This window comes from Trachypithecus francoisi, unplaced genomic scaffold, assembly GCF_009764315.1.
Source record: "Trachypithecus francoisi isolate TF-2019V2 unplaced genomic scaffold, Tfra_2.0 Lachesis_group1, whole genome shotgun sequence".
Lineage (NCBI taxonomy): Eukaryota > Metazoa > Chordata > Mammalia > Primates > Cercopithecidae > Trachypithecus > Trachypithecus francoisi.
In genome coordinates, this window is record NW_022681454.1 from 2731324 (window position 1) to 2750199 (window position 18876).

At 42.4% G+C, this 18876-nt stretch overlaps 1 protein-coding gene across 5 annotated transcripts in view; it reads left to right on the top strand.

The window, feature by feature from the left end:
* FAM193A (family with sequence similarity 193 member A) overlaps positions 1–18876 on the top strand; it is a 197212-nt gene that overhangs the window by 127652 nt on the left and 50684 nt on the right. For all 5 annotated transcript variants that reach the window (XM_033213510.1, XM_033213511.1, XM_033213508.1 and 2 more), the window contains one exon: positions 6944–7195. In XM_033213510.1, the coding sequence (XP_033069401.1) occupies positions 6944–7195 (252 nt within the window). The remainder of the gene's footprint in view (positions 1–6943; positions 7196–18876) is intronic.

Here is an 18876-nt window from a genome sequence, read left to right on the forward strand (position 1 = left end):
CCAGCCTGGATGCTTTTACTTTCTCTTTTTTTCTTTTTTTTTTTTTTTTTTTTTTGAGACGGAGTGTCGCTCTGTTGCCCAGGCTGGACTGCAGTGGGGCTGTCTGAGCTCACTGCAAGCTCTGCCTCCCGGGTTCATGCCATTCTCCTGACTCAGCCTCCTGAGTGCTTTTAATTTCTTACTCTTGCCTTTTTGAGCTAGCTGGAAACAGTACAGAATAGAAATGTTGCAAGCAGACATCTTTGCCTTGTTCCCAGTCTTAGGGAAAAGCATTTAATCTTTGACCACTCTTTAAATGTGATATCAGGTGCAGGTTTTTCATAGATGCCCTTTATTGGGTTGAGGAAATTCTATTCTACTCCTAATTTCTTGAGTTTTTTTCATGATTTGAATATTGAATTGTATTGAATATTGAATTGTTTGGTTTTTCAAATGTCTTTTCTGCATATATTGGTATCTTGTGGTTTTTGTTTTTTATTTTGTTACCATGGTGTGTCACATCAGTTGATTTAAGGATTTTTTTTTTTTTTCTTGAGACGGAGTCTCGCTATGTCGCCCAGGCTGGAGTTCAGTGGCCGGATCTCAGCTCACTGCAAGCTCCGCCTCCCAGGTTCACGCCATTCTTCTGTCTCAGCCTCCCGAGTAGCTGGGACTACAGGCGCCCGCCACCTCGCCCGGCTAATTTTTTGTATTTTTTAGTAGAGACGGGGTTTCACCATGTTAACCAGGATGGTCTCGATCTCCTGACCTCGTGATCTGCCCGTCTCGGCCTCCCAAAGTGCTGGGATTACAGGCTTGAGCCACCGCGCCCGGCCGATTTAAGGATATTAAATCAACCTGTGGTCCTTGGGATAAATCCCACCTGGCGGTGGTATATAATCCTTTTCATATGTTCCTGAGTTGGTTTACTAATATTTTGTTAGGATTTTTGCATCTGTGATAATACTAATAAAATATATTGGTCTGTAGTTTCCTATCTCTGTGATGTCTTTGTCTGACTTTGGTATCAGAGTAATACTGGCTTCATAGGATGAGTTAGGAAATGTTTTTTTCACCTGTTTTCTGAAGGAGTTTAAGATTGAGAGTTCTTAAATATTTGATAGACTTCACCAGCAAAATCCTATAGGCCTGGTCTCTTTTTGTGGGAAGATCTGTAATTACTAATTCAAGTTTCGTGTACTTGGAATAGGTCATTTCCAATTCTCTATTTCTTATTGAGTGAATTTCAGTAATTTTTGTCTTTGTAGGAATGTACTCATTTAAGTTGTCTAATTTGTTGGCATAAAGTTATTCTATTCTGTTGTAATCCTTTTTAATTCTGCAGTGCCTGCAGTGATGTTAATTCTTGATTTAGGTAATTTTATCTTCCTTTTAATGGCTTCAGTCACTTGGGCTAAAGATTTGTCGATTTCTCTGTTTTCTTTTCTGTGTCATTGGTTTCCATTCTGAAATTCATTATTTCTTTCTATGTTCTTTGGGTTCGGCTTACTCTTCCTTTTCTAGTTTGTTGAAACAAAAGCTTAGATTATTGATTTTAGAGCTTCCAAATTTATTGAGACTTGTATATGCCTAACATATGGTTTACCTAGGCCGTGTTCTATGTGTACTTGAAAATAATTTATATTTTGCTCTTGTGTGGAGTGTTCAGTAAATGAAAGTTTGATCAAGTTGGTTGATGGCATTGTTCAAGTCTTCTATATTGTCTTGGTCTATTCAGGCTGCCATATAAGGACAGTAATCCCATTCCTGAGAGTAGATCCTTCCAAAGTCCTTATCACCTAATACCATCACTTTGGAGGTTAGGCTGTCAACATAGGAATTTTGGAGGGGCACAGATACTCAGTTCATAGTATGTATTCTTACTGATTATCTGTCTGGTGGTTTTATCAGTTACTGAGAGAGGCATATTAAAGCCTTCAAGTTGAACTGTTGGATTATTTCCTTCTCCTTTCAATTCTTCCTGGTTTTGGTTCATGCATTTGGGGGTGATGTTATTGAATTATTATGATAGCTCCCCTGATGTATTGCCCCTTTTATCATTATAAAATGTTTGTCTACTAGTGTTGCTTAAAGTCCGTTTTATTTGTTTTGTTGTTTTTTTTTTTTTTTGAGACGGAGTCTCACTCTGTCACCCAGGCTGGAGTGCAGTGGCCGGATCTCAGCTCACTGCAAGCTCCGCCTCCCAGGTTTATGCCATTCTCCCGCCTCAGCCTCCCGAGTGGCTGGGACTACAGGCGCCCGCCACTTCGCCTGGCTAGTTTTTTGTTTTTTTTTTTTTAGTAGAGACGGGGTTTCACCGTGTTAGCCCGGATGGTCTAGATCTCCTGACCTCATGAACCGCCCGTCTTGGCCTCCCAAAGTGCTAGGATTATAGGCTTGAGCCACCTCGCCTGGCCCTGTTTTATTTGTTAATATAGCCACTCCACCTTCTTGGGTTACTGTGTACATGTTGTATTTTTCCATCCTTTTACTTTCAGTTTCTTTGTGTCTTTGGATCTAGAATTTATCTAACATCTTTTAGTTGGGCCTTGCGTTTTTATCCTGTGTATGTCATTATCTGCCTTTTAAAATATTAAACAAAATTTTTAGTGCACCATTTTAATTCTTTTGTTGATTCTTTTTTAAATTTTCTTAGCAGCTGCTGTAGGGTTACAGTATGCATCTCTTGTGAATGTTGGTGTAAAAAAATGAACAAAAATTAAAATACAACATGTGTCTCTTTTTTTCTTAGAGACAGGGTCTTGCTCTGTTACACAGGCTATAATGTGGTGGCATCGTCATAGCTCACTGCAGCCTCAAACTGCTGGGCTCAAGCAGTCTTCCTGCCTCAGCCTCCATAGTAAGCTGGGACTATAGGCATGTGTCACCATGACCGGCTAATTTTTTAAATTTTAGTAGAGACAGGGTCTCCCTGTGTTGCCCAAGCTTTGTCTCAAACTCCTGACCTCCAGTGATTCTCCCGTCAGGAACTCCCAAAGTGCTGAGATTACACTTAACCACTGTACCCAGCCACAATATGCATCTTTTTGTTGTTGTTGTTTTTTGATACAGAGTCTCGCTCTGTCACCCAGGCTGGAGTGCAGTGGTGCAGTCTTGGCTCACTGCAACCTCTGCTTCCCGAGTTCAAGTGATTCTCCTGCCTCAGCCTCCCAAGTAGCTGGGATTACAGATGTGGATCACCACGCCCCGCTAATTTTTGTATTTTTAGTAGAGACAGTGTTTTGCCACGTTGGCCAGGCTGATCTCAAACTGGCCTCAAATGGTCCGCCTACCTCAGCCTCCCAAAGTGCTGGGATTGCAGGTGTGAGCCACCATGCCTGGCCACAATATGCATCGTAATTTATCACAGTCTACTCCAGGTTACTACTGACTTAATTCCAGTAAAATATACAAACTTTTCTCCATAGTGACTCCATTTCCTTCTCCCTCCTTTGTACTATTATTGTCCTATATATGATTACATTTGTATATGTTATAAATCAATAATATGTTTTAATTACTGCTTTATACAGTTTTATAATTTCTAGAGCAAATAAAAGAGAAAAATAATGTTTATATAGTGCCGGCTGGCCAGCCGGCCTGCCTGCCTGCCTTCCTTCCTTCCTTCCTTCCTTTTCCTTCCTTCCTTCCTTCCTTTTCTTTTTTTTTTTTTTTTGTTGTTGTTGTTTTTTTTTTGTTTTGTTTTGAGACAGAGTCACACTCTGTTGCCCAGGCTAGAGTACAGTGGCACGATCTTGGCTCACTTCAACCTTCGCCTCCCAGGTTTAAGCAGTTCTCCTGCCTCAGCCACCCGAGTAGCTGGGATCACAGGCAAGCACCATGGCACCTGGCTAATTTTTGTATTTTTGGTAAAGATGACGTGTCGCCATGTTGACCAGGCTGGTCTCAAACTCCTGGCTTCAGGTGACCTACCCGCCTTGGCCTACCAAAGTGCTGGGATTACAGGCGTGAGCTACCACGCCTGGCCTGTATTTATACATTGTTTTCTATTTGCTAGCTGGCTAGTCATTTCTGGCATTCTTCATTTTAAATTCTGCCGAATTTAAGTTACCATCTTGTTTTTACCTTCCTTTAGTATGTCTTACAGGACTAGTTTGCTTGCAGTTAATTCTCTGTCTTTTTGTGTAAATATCTTTATTTGGCCTTCATTTTAAAAAATAGACTGGGTACGGGGGTGGCTTACGCCCAGCACTTTGGGAGGCTGAGGCGAGTGGATCACCTGAGGTCAGGAGTTCGAGACCAGCCTGGCCAACATGGTGAAATCCCATCTCTTCTAAAAATACAAAAATTAGCCAGGCGTGCTATCATGTGCCTGTAATCCCAGCCACTTGGGAGGCTGAGGCAGGAGAATTACTTGAACCCGGGAGGCAGAGGTTGCAGCGAGACAAGATCGCGCCATTGTACTCCAGCCTGGGCGAGAAGTGAGACTCTGTCTCAAAAATAAATAAATAAATAAATAGATAGATAGATAGATAGATAGATAATAGAGTGGTTGTTTTTAGGAGTAGCTTTAGATTCACAACAAAGTTGAGTGAAAGGTACAGAGATATTCTATGCCCAGTGTCCCTACACACAGCCTTCCCCATTATCAAATTCTACACCAGAGTGTTACTTTTGTTATAGTCATCAGGTGTCAGACTGTTATAACAGTCAATTCTCCTGGCAGCCTGGCTTTCTCAAGAAGGTGTTTTAGTAGGGTCTGGGGTCATCTTAGGGACTTGGCCTTGGGCCGCAGGAAGCCTTAGGTGGTCATTGTGTGCCAGAGTTCTGCAGCTCTCAGTATCTCTTTGTTTTTATCCATCTTAAGGTTCACTGAGCTTGGATCTGTAGATCGATGTTTCTCATCACATTTGGGGAGTGGAATGTCCCGGTGTTATTATTTCCTTCGGAGCTGGGTTCTGCACGTGCTGGAGTGCTTCGCTGCTCTCCACCGGCCTCTCAGCATCTGTGTACTTTCCCCTCGTCTCTTCGCTCAGTTCTTAGATCAGTGCCATTGCTCTTCTTCAAGTTCACAGATGATTTTTCTGCCATTTTAAGTTTGCTTTTGAGCCCCTTTAGTGAAATTTTGGTTTAGCTGTTGTACTCTTCACCTATAGAATTTATAGTTTACTGTTTTTTTGTTTCTCTTTTTTTATGGTAATTCCCTATATGTTGAATCTTTGTTTTCATATTTTCCTTTAATTCTCTGAACATGTTATAACAGCTACTTTGACATCTTTGTGTGCTAATTTAATATCAACCCACTCCTGTTAACCGTTTGACTATTTATTTCCTGCTTGTTGGTCACATAACTTTTTTTCCAGACAAGGTCTTGCTCTGTCACCCAGGCTGAAGTGCAGTGGCATGATTACAGCTCACTGGAGCCTTAAGCCTCGACCTCCTGGGCTCAAACAGTCCTCCCACCTCAGCGCCTCAAGTAGCTGGGACTACAGGCACACACCACCATGCCTGGATAGTTTTTGTACTTTTTGTAGAGATAGGATTTTGCCATGTTGCCCAGACTGGTCTCGAACGCTTGGGCTCAAGTGATCTGCCCATTTCTGCCTCCCAGAGTGTTGGGATTACAGTTGTGAGCCACTGCGCCCGGCCTAGGTCATACTTTTATCTTTGCTTGTCTCATAATTTTTTGTTGAAAACTGGACATTTTAAATAATGTAATAACTTTGCATTATCATTTTTTCCTTTGAGGGTCTTTTGTTGTCTTTTGTTTGTTTCTTTGTTTTTATTATTTCCTGCACTTCAGTTGCAGGATCTGTATCTCCCACATTATGTGGCTGTGGATATCTCAGCTCACGTCTTCTCTTCTGCTTTTTAGCTTGGCTTCGAGACGTCTGCCCTTTGTCCGCCTGGCTGATTGGCCAGCTGATGATTTGGGCGAAGGTTGCCCATGCACTTTGAATCCACAGGGGCTCCCCTGTTGGTTGAGGCACTGTCGGCTGTGGGGTGAATGCGCTCAGCGTTCAGCCAGTTCTCAAGCCCCTGTTGGTGCCTCCCTCCAGCCCCTGAGGTGTCCTCAGTGCATGCTTTCCTGGTCAGCCAGCGAATTGTGGACAGTTTAAGAAGCCCTTCTGTGGCGCTCTCATTTCCAGGGTTCTCCCTATTAGATTTCTGTCTCCTCTGCCACTCACCCAAACTGGGACCTCAGTCTCATGGGAACAGAGCTGCAGGCTTCCCTATTTATTCCCTTCTGAGTTCACTGCTTTTACTGCTTCACCCCTCTGCCTGACCAGGCTGCTGTTTTTGGCAGCAGGGTTGGTTTGCACTGGCATCCCTGTAGTCACAGAACTCCTGTGCTCGCTGCAGACTGAGTACAGGTGCAGGAAATGGAAAGGGTCCCAGACAAGAAGGTCTGGCAACTTGCTGTTCTTCCCTGAAGTTCTAGCTGATTTACATGAATAAATGTGTCTCAGTATTTTCCTTGGGCTGATTTCCAGAGCCTCAGAATGGTTGCCTTTGACAATTGTGTTCAGTTTTACATTTGCCCTGAGGGAAAGGAGCCACTGACCTCTTCACTCCACCATATCCATAACCGGAAGTCACATCTCTGCTTTGTTTTGGAGAATTTGTGTGTAACCATTTAGAAGCAGTGTGAGCCCAGTGGAGCACGGTCATCCCTTCTCTACCCTGTCGTCTTCACCAGTTCCTTGTCCCTGCTCACATGTGGGAAGTGAAATTTTCTGCATTAGGCGTAGGATGCAGAACCGCTCTACCTGAGTCTGTCTGTGGAATGAGGTACACCTTTCCTCTCTGTGCAGCTTCTTCAGTCCCAGTCTCTTGGGGTCCCTCCTTTTCCTTGCATGGAAGGCCCTGGTCAACTCAGGGTGTCAGGAAAAGCCCACTTACCTTTGCATTTGCTTTGTAACTACTTGGCAGAATGTGACTGACTTTAATTCATACCATTTATTGTTTCACTAAATAGGTTTTTTTTTTTCTTTCCTCTTAGGCTGAACAAGCTTCAAACACTTGTGAATGTCATGTTTGTAAACAAGAAGCTTCTGGACTGACACCGTCTGCAATGACAGCTGGAGCCCTTCCTCCTGGCCATCAGTTCATGAGCCCAGAGAAGCCCACACACCCTGCACTGCACCTTTACCCTCACATCCATGGACACGTGCCTTTGCACACTGTTCCACACCTGCCACGCCCTCTCATCCACCCCACCTTGTATGCAACGCCCCCCTTCACACACAGTAAGGTAAGTCAGGGCAAAAAGGGTCTGAAAGCTCACTCTTCACTGAGATCCTGCAGGAGTACGTAGTCAAACAAACAGAAATCTGTGAATTAGCAACTTGCGTAGGATAGCATTTGCTCTCAATAGGAAGGTCTAGCAAGTGTTTCCTTTCACCATAATCTCTTAAGCCCTGTAATTTTGAACCTTTACAGTTGTAGCAATCATTAAAAACAACTGTGAAGATCATAGTCCTTTTATTCAGAATTAAATAAAACAGAAGGATTTTTCAGGTGATACGTCTAACAGGTTAACCCTAGGGAATACTTCCACAGAAGTCCAGTTATCTGCTTGTGATCTTCCAGGGCTTGCTCTTTTTCTTAACGTGATAGAGTCCTCTAACACTGGCTGGACTCTACGGGGTCTAAAATGACTATGCTTCTTTAGCATTTAGAAATACACAAGCCTAAATAAAGGAGGAGCCCTAAGTGTGATGCCACAAAATTATAACGCCCTGCAGGTTATGGAGCACTGGGGAGGGGAGGGTATAGACAGGAGAAGCTGCCAGAAACCCAGTGTGAAGAGCCCATTCAGGAAGTGGAGTGAGGATCTAGAAATAAGTTGATTTTTATGCATTTCTTCTAAGAGAACCTCATGTGTTTACTTAGTATCATAGCCTTTACAGCGAAATTTTTAGGCTGGTTTCATTCTTTGGACCTTAGATAGCTTTGCCTCTCTAGTTATTTTGAGCTTACCTTTACTGGAATGACTCACTGTAATTCTGATTGTTTTCTTTTATTTTCTTTGTACCAGTTATTCTTGTCCAAAGGTAGCTCTGATCAATCAAAAATAAAATTTATTTCAAACTCTTAATTTATTATTTAAAACAATGATTTTAAGCTGGAACAGAAAGGGAGGAGGACATGACATGGAATGATTTTTTCCAGACCACATTTTTGCCAAACACGTGTGTGTTTTCTCCCCTCCAGGGGTCACTGTAAAGTGGGGTACATGTAGCCCATAAGTGAGCTTTGTTGTCTGTTTGCTAGGGAGAGGCACAGGTGGAAGATTAACAGACACAGGTTTAGAATACAGTGTAGTAACTTTGTCACATCTATTGTAATTACTTGACACAACCATCCAAATTCATGCTTAAATTTTGTTAGATTGAATATTGCTCAGTTTGAGCATTTAATGATGTCTTAATAATAGAATGGGCCGGGCGCGGTGGCTCAAGCCTGTAATCCCAGCACTTTGGGAGGCCGAGACGGGCGGATCACGAGGTCAGGAGATCGAGACCATCCTGGCTAACACGGTGAAACCCCGTCTCTACTAAAAAAACACAAAAATCTAGCCAGGCGAGGTGGCGGGCGCCTGTAGTCCCAGCTACTCGGGAGGCTGAGGCAGGAGAATGGCGTGAACCCGGGAGGCGGAGCTTGCGGTGAGCTGAGATCCGGCCACTGCGCTCCAGCCCGGGCGACAGAGCGAGACTCCGTCTCAAAAAAAAAAAAAAAAAAAATAATAATAATAATAGAATGCTTTTTAATAGCATTTTTCAGGTGTATAGTCAGAACTAGGCTATCTTCATGGTCCGCCTGGTTTGTAGCCTGATTTTCTCTGGGTGTATGTGTAAAGTTAGGAAGTTTTTCACTCCTTGCTATTGCCTGAATAGAGGTCTGTTACCTAGTTCCGAGAAAAGATAATATTCTGTTATATATTTTTGCTGGTGGAAGCTATTCAATAATTAGTTCCTAAAAATATTTTAGTTCCTAAAATAGTAACATTGATTATTACTAAAGACTGGGGGCCCCTTTGGTTAAAAATTGATTATTTTTCCCTGGCTTTTGACCTTTTCTCAGGAAATTAGAGATCTATATATGGGTAAAAGAAGAAAAACATATTTTAGGAGCATCATTTGTGTCTATTATCTGTTCTTTTGATACCTGTTAAACTTTAATCATATAGAAAGATTAGAAAAGCAAATATGGATAGAAAAGCAATTATGAAGGTCAAGCCATATGCGGTAGAAGTCATATAGAAATTTAGAAATTTATAACTAAATGTTATTTCTACCACTTTTGTCAACTGAAGACTATTCACTGATTCATTTAAAATATGTTATGTGGTGGCCATTATTATGTGGAAACATAAGATACAATTATCAAAATATTTCATTTGCATCTGGTATGAAAATGTTCGTTACTGTAAACAAACTTGAATTGTCACTTACCAGGTCTTACAAGATTAGTTTGTGTTATTTGACTTAGTTTGACTTAGTTGGATGCTGTGACCACATCTGTGCCTAAATGCATAATGCATTAGCAGCCCTGAAGGGGTCTCCTGGTCCACCAGCGAGTTGTGGACAGCTTAAGAAGCAAATGAGCTGTATCAGAATAGCACAGATTTCAGTGACATTGGAGGACATTTCAAAAAGCAAACGAGCTGTATCAGAATAGCATACATTTCAGTGATATTGGAGGAAGTTTCTTAGAGATAATCAACAGGAGGATTGTTGGATAAGAAGTTCTGAATGTAGGGAGGCAGAAGGTGGGTGCTTAACGTGGAGGGGGCCTTGTGTGCTTCTGACCTGCCACTGTGTCTGCCATCACTTTTGCATTGTTGGGGCCTTGGGGAGTTCCTGCTGTGCTGTGGTCACAGTTGTTGCCTTTTAAGACGTTACGTCATTGTAGTTGTAATTCTTTTAATTCATATTTTTGGCATTGTAGGTAAATATTTAGTACCTAAAATGTTTAGCATGAGTACTATGAAAAATTTATTTTCTGGCCAGTTGTGGTGGCTCACACCTGTAATCCTGTAATCCCAGCGCTTTGGGAGGCTCAGGTGAGAGGATTGCTTGAGCCTGGGAGCTCAAGACCAGGGCAACATAGTCCTGTCTCTACAAAAAAAAAAAAAAAAAATTCTTGAAATTAGAAAGACTTGAAGACTAATTTCTATTTTGAAGTGTCTTCATACCAGTGACGTATTGAATTTATATATTGAGCATAAGTTATTTGAAAGTTCAAAGTAATTGCTGAGAAAAATACAGTAATGAAATACTACATAAAATAAAAACTGTAAGTGCCAGAGCATTTAATTTCCAAATATTTGGGGATCTCCCGACTATCTTTTTGTTACTGATTTCTACTTTAATTCCATCGTGATCTGAAAGCATGCAGTGTATAATTTCTGGTTTTTTGAGTTTATTAAGGTATGTTTTATGGCTCAGAAAATGGTCTGTCTTGGTGAATGTTCTGTGTGAGCTTCAGAGGAATATGTGTTCTACTGTTGCTGGATGAAGTGGTCTTCAGATGTTCGTTATGTCCAATTGATTGATGGTGCTCGAGTTCTGTCAGTCAGCAACTATGTTCTGACTGATTCTCTGCCTGCTGGATCTGTTCATTCTGATTGAGGGCTCTTGAAGACTTCCATTGTAGTAATCGATTCATCGGTTTCTCCTTGCACAGTTATATCAGCTTTTGCCCTGCAAAGTTTGATGCTTTGTTATTAGTGGCACACACATTGAGGATTGTTATGTCTTCTAGGAGAATTGACCCTTTATCATTATGTAATGCTCCTCATTACCACTGGTAACTTCCCTTGCTCTGAAGTCTGCTCTGCCTGAAATTAATATAGCTCCTCCAGCTTTCTTTTGGTTAGTGTTAGCATGGTATATCTTCCTTCATTGCTTTACTTTTTGAAAAGATTTATTATAGTAACATATGCATAATATAAAATTTACAGTCTTAACCATTTTTAAGTGTAGAGTTCAGTGGTCCATCTCCATAACTCTTTTCATCTTGTGAAACTGGAGGTTTTTACCCACGAAACAATAACTCCACTTTCCCCCAACCCTGGGCATCAATCATTCTACTTTATGTCTTTATGATGGTGACTATTCTAAGTACCTCCTGTACATGGGATTGTACAGTATTTCTCTTTTTGTGACGGGCTTATTTCATTTCACTTAGTGTAACGTCCTCAGCATTTATTCATGTTGTCGCATATTGCAGAATCTCCTTCCTTTTTAAGGCTAAACAATACTCATCATATGGCTGTACCCTATTTTGTGTCTCCGTCAGTGAACAGTCACTTGAGTTGTTTCCATACAGTAGCTACTCTGAGCAGTGCTGCTGCAAACATGACTGTGCAAATATTTCAGGACCCTGCTTTCAGTTGTTTGGGGTGTGTACCCAGAAGTGGAATTTATAGATCATATGGTAATTGTATTTGTAATTTTTGGAGGAACTGCCATCGTTTGCTACAGTGGCTGCACCATTTTACATTCCCACCAGCAGTGCACAAGGGTTTCAGTTTCTCCACATCCTCATTATCACTTGTTATTTTCTGTTTTGCTTTTTTAATAGTAACCATCCTCATGGATGTAAGGTGGTATCACACTATAGGGCTTTTTTTCTTGTGTAAATGACCGTAGACACATTGTAGTTTTGATTTGCATTTCCTTAGTGTTGAGTGATGTTGGCATCTTTTCATGTGCTCATTGACTGTTCGTATATCATCTTTGGAGAAACGTCTGTTGAAGTCCTTTGCTTGTGTTTGGATCAGGTTTGTTATTGCTGTTGCATTTTAGTTCTCTCTGTATTCCGAATATTCGTCCGTTATCAGATAAATGATTTGCAAGCATTTTCTCCCATTCTGTGGGTTGACTTTTGACTCTGTTGATAGTGTCTGTTGATGCGTAGCGGTTAACAGTTTTTCATGCAGTACGATTTGTCTGTTCTTTGTTGCCCGTGCCTTTGGCGTTACATCCGGTAAATCATTGCCAAATCCAACGTTGTGAAGCTTTTGCCCTCTGTTTTCTTCGAAGAGTTTTGTTCTTTGCTTACATTTAGGTCAGTAATCCATTTTTAGTTCATTTTAAAATATGGTGTTAGGTAAGGGTGCAACTTCATTCTTTTGCATGTGGATATTCAGTTGTCCCAGTACCATTTGTTGAAAAGACTGCCCTTTCCCTATTGTGAAGGATCTTGCCATCCTTGTCAAAAATCATTTGACCATATATCTGAAGTTTCATTTTTGGGCTTTTTGTTCTGTTCCATTGGTCTGTATGTCATGCTGATACCACACTGTTTTGATTGCTATATCTTTGCAGTAAGTTTTGAAATCAGGAAGTGTGAGTCCTGAGTCCACCAGGTTTGGTGGTTTTTGTTTTTTGTTTTTTGTGTAAAGATTGTTTGGGTTGGCTGAGCGCAGTGGCTCACACCTGTAATCCCAGCACTTTGGGAGGCCAAGGTGGGTGGATCACGAGGTCAGGAGATCGAGACCGTCCTGGCTAATACAGTGAAACCCTGTCTCTACTAAAAATACAAAAACTTAGCCGGGCGTGGTGGCGCATGCCTGCAGTCCCAGTTACTCGGGAGGCTGAGGCAGGAGAATCGCTTGAACCCAGGAGGCAGAGGTTGCAGTGAGCTGAGATCGCGCCATTGCACTCCAGCCTGGGCAACAAGAGGGAAACTCTGTCTCAAAAAAAAAAAAAAAAAAGATTGTTTGGCTTATTCAGGATCCTAAGAGATTCTATATGAATTTAGGATGGATTTTCTATTTCTTCAAAATATATCATTGGGATTTTGGTAGGGGCTGCATTGAATCTGTAGATCACTTTGGGTAGTGTGTACATTCTAACAGTATTGTCTTCTAATCAATGAATATGGTGCGTGTTTTCATTTTTTTTTTTTTTTTTAATTTCTTAGAGCAATGTTTTGTAGTGTTTGTTTGAGATAGTCTCCCTCTGTTACCCAGGCTGGAATGCAGTGGCATGATCCCGGCTCACTGCATCCTCCACCTCCTGGGTTCAAGCAGTTCTCCTGCCTCAGCCTCCTGTACAGGCATGTGCCATCATTCCCGGCTGATTTTTTGTGTTTTAATAGAGATGGGGTTTCCCCGTGTTAGCCAGGATGGTCTAGATCTCCTGACCTCATGATCCGCCCACCTTGGTCTCCCAAAGTGCTGGGATTACAGGCATGAGGCACCACGCCTGGCCTGTTTTGTCAGTTTTTAAATTTTTATTTTATTTTATTTTATTTTGAGACAGAGTCTCGGTCTGTCGCCCAGGCTGGAGTCCAGTGGCGCCATCTCGGCTCACTGCAAGCTCCGCCTCCTGGGTTCACGCCATTCTCCTGCCTCAGCCTCCTGAGTAGCTGGGACTACAGGTGCCTGCCACCACGCCTGGCAAATTTTTTTGTATTTTTAGTAGAGACGGTGCTTCACTGTGTTAGCCAGGATGGTCTGTATCGCCTGACCTCGTGATCTGCCCACCTCGGCCTCCCAAAGTGCTGGGATTACAGGCGTGAGCAACCATGCCTGGCCTATAGTTTTTATGGTACAACTCTTTCACTTCTTTGGTTAATTCCTGTTGGTGTTTTGTTTTGGTTTGGTGTTTTTTTGAGACAGAATCTCACTCTGTCGCCTACGCTGGAGTGCAGTGGCATGATCTTGGCTCACTGCACCCTCCATCACCCAGGTTCAAGTGATTCTCCGGTGTCAGCCTCTGGAGTAGCTGTGATTACAGGCACGCGCCTCCATGCCTGGCTAATTGTTGTATTTTCAGTAGAGACGGGGTTTCACCATGTTGGCCAGGCTGGTCTCGAACCCCTGACCTCAAGTGATCCGCTCGCCTCGGCCTCCCCAAGTGCTGGGATTACAGGCGTGAGCCACTGTGCCCAGCCCTAAATTATTATTTTTGATGCTGTTTTGAATGGAATTGTTTTCATAATTTCCTTTTCCGACTGACCATTGTTAGTGTATAGACAAACAGCTGATTTTCAAGTGTTGATTTTGTATCTTCCTACTTTGCTGAATTCATCTATTCTAACTGACATTTTTGTGGAATCTTTAGAGTTTTCTACATGTAAAATCATACCATCTACAAAGAGAGATAATTTTACTTCTTCTTTTCCAGTTTAGATGCCTTTCTTTTTCTTGCCTATTTGCTCTGGCTGAAATTTCAAATACTATGTTGAATACAAGTGGTGAAAGCAGGCATCCTTGCCTTGTTCCTGTTACTTAAGGAAAAGCTTTTGTTTGTTCACCATTGTTTGCTGTGAGTTTTTCATATATGGCTTTTATTATGTTTTGGTAGTTTTCCTTCTATTCCTAGTTTGTTGGGTATTTTTGTTATGAAAGGGTGTTGAGGCCGGGTGCGGTGGTTCACGCATGTAATCCCAGCACTTTGGGAGGTCAAGGCAGGCAGATCACGAGGTCAGGAGATCGAGACCATCGTGGCTAACACAATGAAACCCCGTGTCTACTAAAAATACAAAAAAATTTGCTGGGCGTGGTGGCGGGCGCCTGTAGTCCCAGCTACCCAGGAGGCTGAGGCAGGAGAATGGCGTGAACCCGGGAGGCGGAGCTTGCAGTGAGCCGAGATTGCACCACTGCACTCCAGCCTGGGCGACAGAGCGAGACTCCGTCTCCTTTAAAAAAAAAGGGGGGGGGGGGTGTTGAATTTTCTCACATGCGTTTTCTGCACTAGTTTTGATGATCTTTGGCGTTTTCCAGTCTGTTAATGTGGCATGTTAACATTGATTACTATTTATACATTGAATCATCCTTGCATTTTGGGAATAAGTCCCACGTGGTCATGGTGTATGAATCTTTTAATATGCCGCTGAATTCAGTTTGCTAGTATTTTGTTGAGGATGTTTGCATGAATGTTCATAAGCGATACTCGTTTGTAGTTTTTTTTGTTTGTTTGTTTTGTTTTTGAGACAGAGTTTCGCTTGTTACCCAGGCTGGAGTACAATGATGCGATCTCGGCTCGCTGCAACCTCCGCCTCCCAGGTTCATGCGATTCTCCTGCCTCAGCCTCCCGAGTAGCTAGGATTACAGGCATGCGCCACCAGGCCCAGCTAATTTTGTATTTTTAGTAGAGACGGGATTTCTCCATGTTGGTCAGCTGATCTCGTACTCCTGACCTCGATCCGCCACCTTGCCCTCCCCAAGTGCTGGGATTACAGGCTTGAGTTGCCGCACCCGGCCCTGTGGTTTTTCTTACAGTGTCTTTGGCTTTGGTATGGGGATATGCTCAGGACACGAGTTAGAAAGTGCTCACTTCCTTCAGTTTTTTGGAAACTTTGAGAAAGATTGGTATTAATTATTTAAATATTTGGTAGAATTGACCAGTGAAGCCATCAGGTCTATGGCTTTTCTTTATTGGGTGATTTTTTTTTTGAGACGGTGTTTTGCTCTGTCACCCAGGCTGGAGTGCAGTGGCACAATCTCCACTCACTGCAACCTCTGCCTCTCAGATTCAAGTGATTCCCTAGCCTCAGCCTCCAAAGTAGCTGGAACTACAGGCACTTGCCACCACACCCAGCTAATTTTTGTATTTTTAGTAGAGACAGGATTTTGCCATGTTGGCCAGGTTGGTCTCAAACTCCTGACCTCAGGTGATGCACCTACCTCGGCCTCCCAAAGTGCTGGGATTATAGGCATGAGCCACTGCGCCCAGCCTATTGGGTGATTTTTGATTACCAATTCAATCTCTTTACTAGTTACAGGTTTGTTCAGACTTTTCTATTTCTTTATGATTTCATCTTGATAAGTTTTGTGTTTCTAAAATTTTTTTCATTTCATCTGTTTTATCCAGTGTGTTAGTGTACAGTTGTTCATAATACTTTCTTTTTTCTTTGAAATAGCATCTCACTCTGTCACCCAGGCCAGGAGTACAGTGGTATGATCATAGCTCATTGCAGCCTCAAACTCTTGGGCTCAAGCATTCCTCCTGCTTCAGCCTCGCAATAGCTGTGACTACAGGCATGTGCCACCACTCCCAGCTAATTTTTTTTTTATTGTTTTGGACTCTACCAAAGAGAAGACAGGGTCTTACTATGTTGCCGTCTGGACTGAAACTCCTGGGCCAAAGCAGTCCTCCTACCTCAGCCTACCAAAGTGCTGAGATTATAGGCGTGAGTTACCAAGCCCAACCAATACTTACTTTATTTTATTTTATTTTATTTTTTTGGAGATGGAGTCTCTCTCTGTCGCCCAGGCTGGAGTGCAGTGGCACCATCTCAGCTCACTGCAAGCTCCGCCTCCCGGGTTCACGCCATTTTCCTGCCTCAGGACTACAGGCACCCGCCACCACACCTGGCTAAATTTTTGTATTTTTAGTAAAGACAGGGTTGTTCACCATGTTAGCCATGATGGTCTCAATCTGCTGACCTCGTGATCCGCCCACCTCGCAAAAGGCTGGGATTATAGGCGTCAGCCAGGTTTCTTATAGACATGTATAGTTGTGTTTGTTTGTTATTTTTAGAGATGGAATCTTGCTATGTTACCCCAGCTGGACTTGAACTCCTAGGCTCAAGCAATCCTCCCACCTTGGTCTCCTGAGTAGCTGCGACTATAGGCGCATGCCACCATGCTTGTTGTTTTTTGATATACTCTGATAATCTTTGTCTTTTCATTGGTGTATTTGACTCTTCACATTTAAAGTGATTTTTTAATGTATTTAGATTAGTATCAGCCATGTTTGTCATTGTTTCCTATTCAGAGTCTTTTCTGCCTTCTCTACTTTTAATTAAGCATTTTATGATTTTTATCTCCTCTCATATCAATTTTATTTATATTTTTTAAAATTTCTGCAGTTGCCCTAGTGTTTACAATATACATTTTGAGTTAATCTAAGTCCCTTTTCAACTAACTAATGTAAAACAGGTAACATTTAACAGATTACTCCCGACCCCTCCCTATTCCCTGTGACATTGCTGTCATTATTTTCACTTATCCACATGTTAATCACCCGGTACAGTGTTGATGATTACTTTCAACAGTTATCTTTTAGATTAATAGGAAGAAGAAGATACTTTATTTTGTCTTTATTCCTTCTCTAGTATTCTTCCTTTCTTTATGTAGATTTCTGACCTTCTGTCTGAAGGAAATCTTTTGACATTTCTTGCAGGGCAGGTCTGCTGGTGATGAGCTCCCTCAGTTTTTGTTTGTCTGAGGAAGTCTTTATTTCTCCTTCACTTTTGAAGGATAATTTCGCTGGACACATAATTCTAGGTTGGTAGTTTTTTCTTTGAACACTTTAGATCTGTCTAACTTCCCTCTGTCCTTGCTGGCATGGTTTCTGGTTTCTGACAAGGTGTCCTCTGGAATTCTTTTCCCTGTTCTTCTGTAGGTCCACTCGCCCCCACCCAGCTGCTTTCAAGATTTTCTCTTTTTTTTGTTGTTGTTTTTTGTTCTTTTGAGATGGAGTCTCACTCAGCCACCCAGGCTGGAGTGCAATGGCACGATCTCGGCTCACTGCGACCACTGTCTCCCAGGTTCAAGCGATTCTCCCATCTCAGCCTCCAGAGTAGTTGGGATTACAGGCACCCACCATCATGCCCGGCTAATTTTTGTATTTTAGTAGAGACGAGGTTTCACCATATTGGCCAGGCTGGTCTTGAACTCCTGACCTCAGGTGATCTGCCCACCTTGGCCTTCCATATCCCATAATCACACCTGGGATTACAGGTGTGAGCCACGGCACCTGGCCAAGATTTTCTCTTTTTCTTTGGTATTCTGCAGGTTGAATAGAATATGCCTTCATGTAGCTTTGGGGGTATTTATTCTACTTGATGTTCTCTGAATTCCTTGGATCTGTGCTGTCAGTTGTGAATTTTGGAGACTTTTCAGCTATTACTACTTCAACTGTTTCTCTAGTCTCTCCTTCCAGCATTCCACTTCCCAGGTGTTGTATCTTTCGAAACTGTCCCCAGGTTTTGGATGTGTTGTTCTATTGGGGGGATTGTTTCTAGTTTTGGTTTTAATTCTTGTTTCTCTTTGCCTTGCAGTATGGGAAGCTTCTGCTGACATACCTTGCAGCTCCCTGACTCTTTCCTTGACCGTGTCGCCTCCTGATGAGCCCATCACTGATAGTCTTCGCTTCTCTTACATTGTTTTTATTGCCAGCATTTCTTTCTATCTGTCTGCTCACATGGCCCCCTTGTTCTTGCATGCTGTCTACTTTTTCCATTAGAGCCTTTAGCCTACCAATCATTTTCAATTTCCTGTTGGATAATTGCCATCCATGTTATCTCCATGTTCCTGCAACCATTCAGTTGTCTTTCTCAGCCTCTGGTGAGATTGGTGTTAGACCGTCTTCTGTTCTGCATCCCTAACACTCTCTTGCAGGTTTCTCATCTCCTTGTCTCTCAGTTCAGTGTTCTGAGAACTTTTTTGGAATCAGTCCTCCAGTTCAGTGATTCTGTAGTGGTGCCTAGCCTGCCACTTAAGTTCTAATTCCGACTATATTTGTATATTTAAATATATTTAATTTACTTTTTTTTCCCAAAGATACCTAGTAGCTTTTTATATTCTCTTGTTCCTTGTTTTTCTTTCTTTCTTTCTTTAAGCATTTCACACATAGTTACTCTGTGTTTGAATGAAACCTTGAGCATCCAGGTTCGTTTTCTGCTGACGTCGCCTGTGGTATATTATTTCCTTGTGCGGATGGATTCTATTAGGAGGTTATGTTTTGCTCAGCTTACTCTGTGAGAACCCAGAGGCCTCCATAGTGTGCTTCCCTGTGAGGGTTGGCATCTGCTGGTGCGAGAGCTGCCTGAGACCTGGGCTCCTCTCAGGGGTCTCCAGACTGCGGCCCCCACACGTCACTGTGGCAATGAGGTGCGGCTATTCCTTCCCTTCACCTCCACTTCGCTTCTCTCATCACCTCCTAATACTTCTTTTCATCCTTTGCCTTT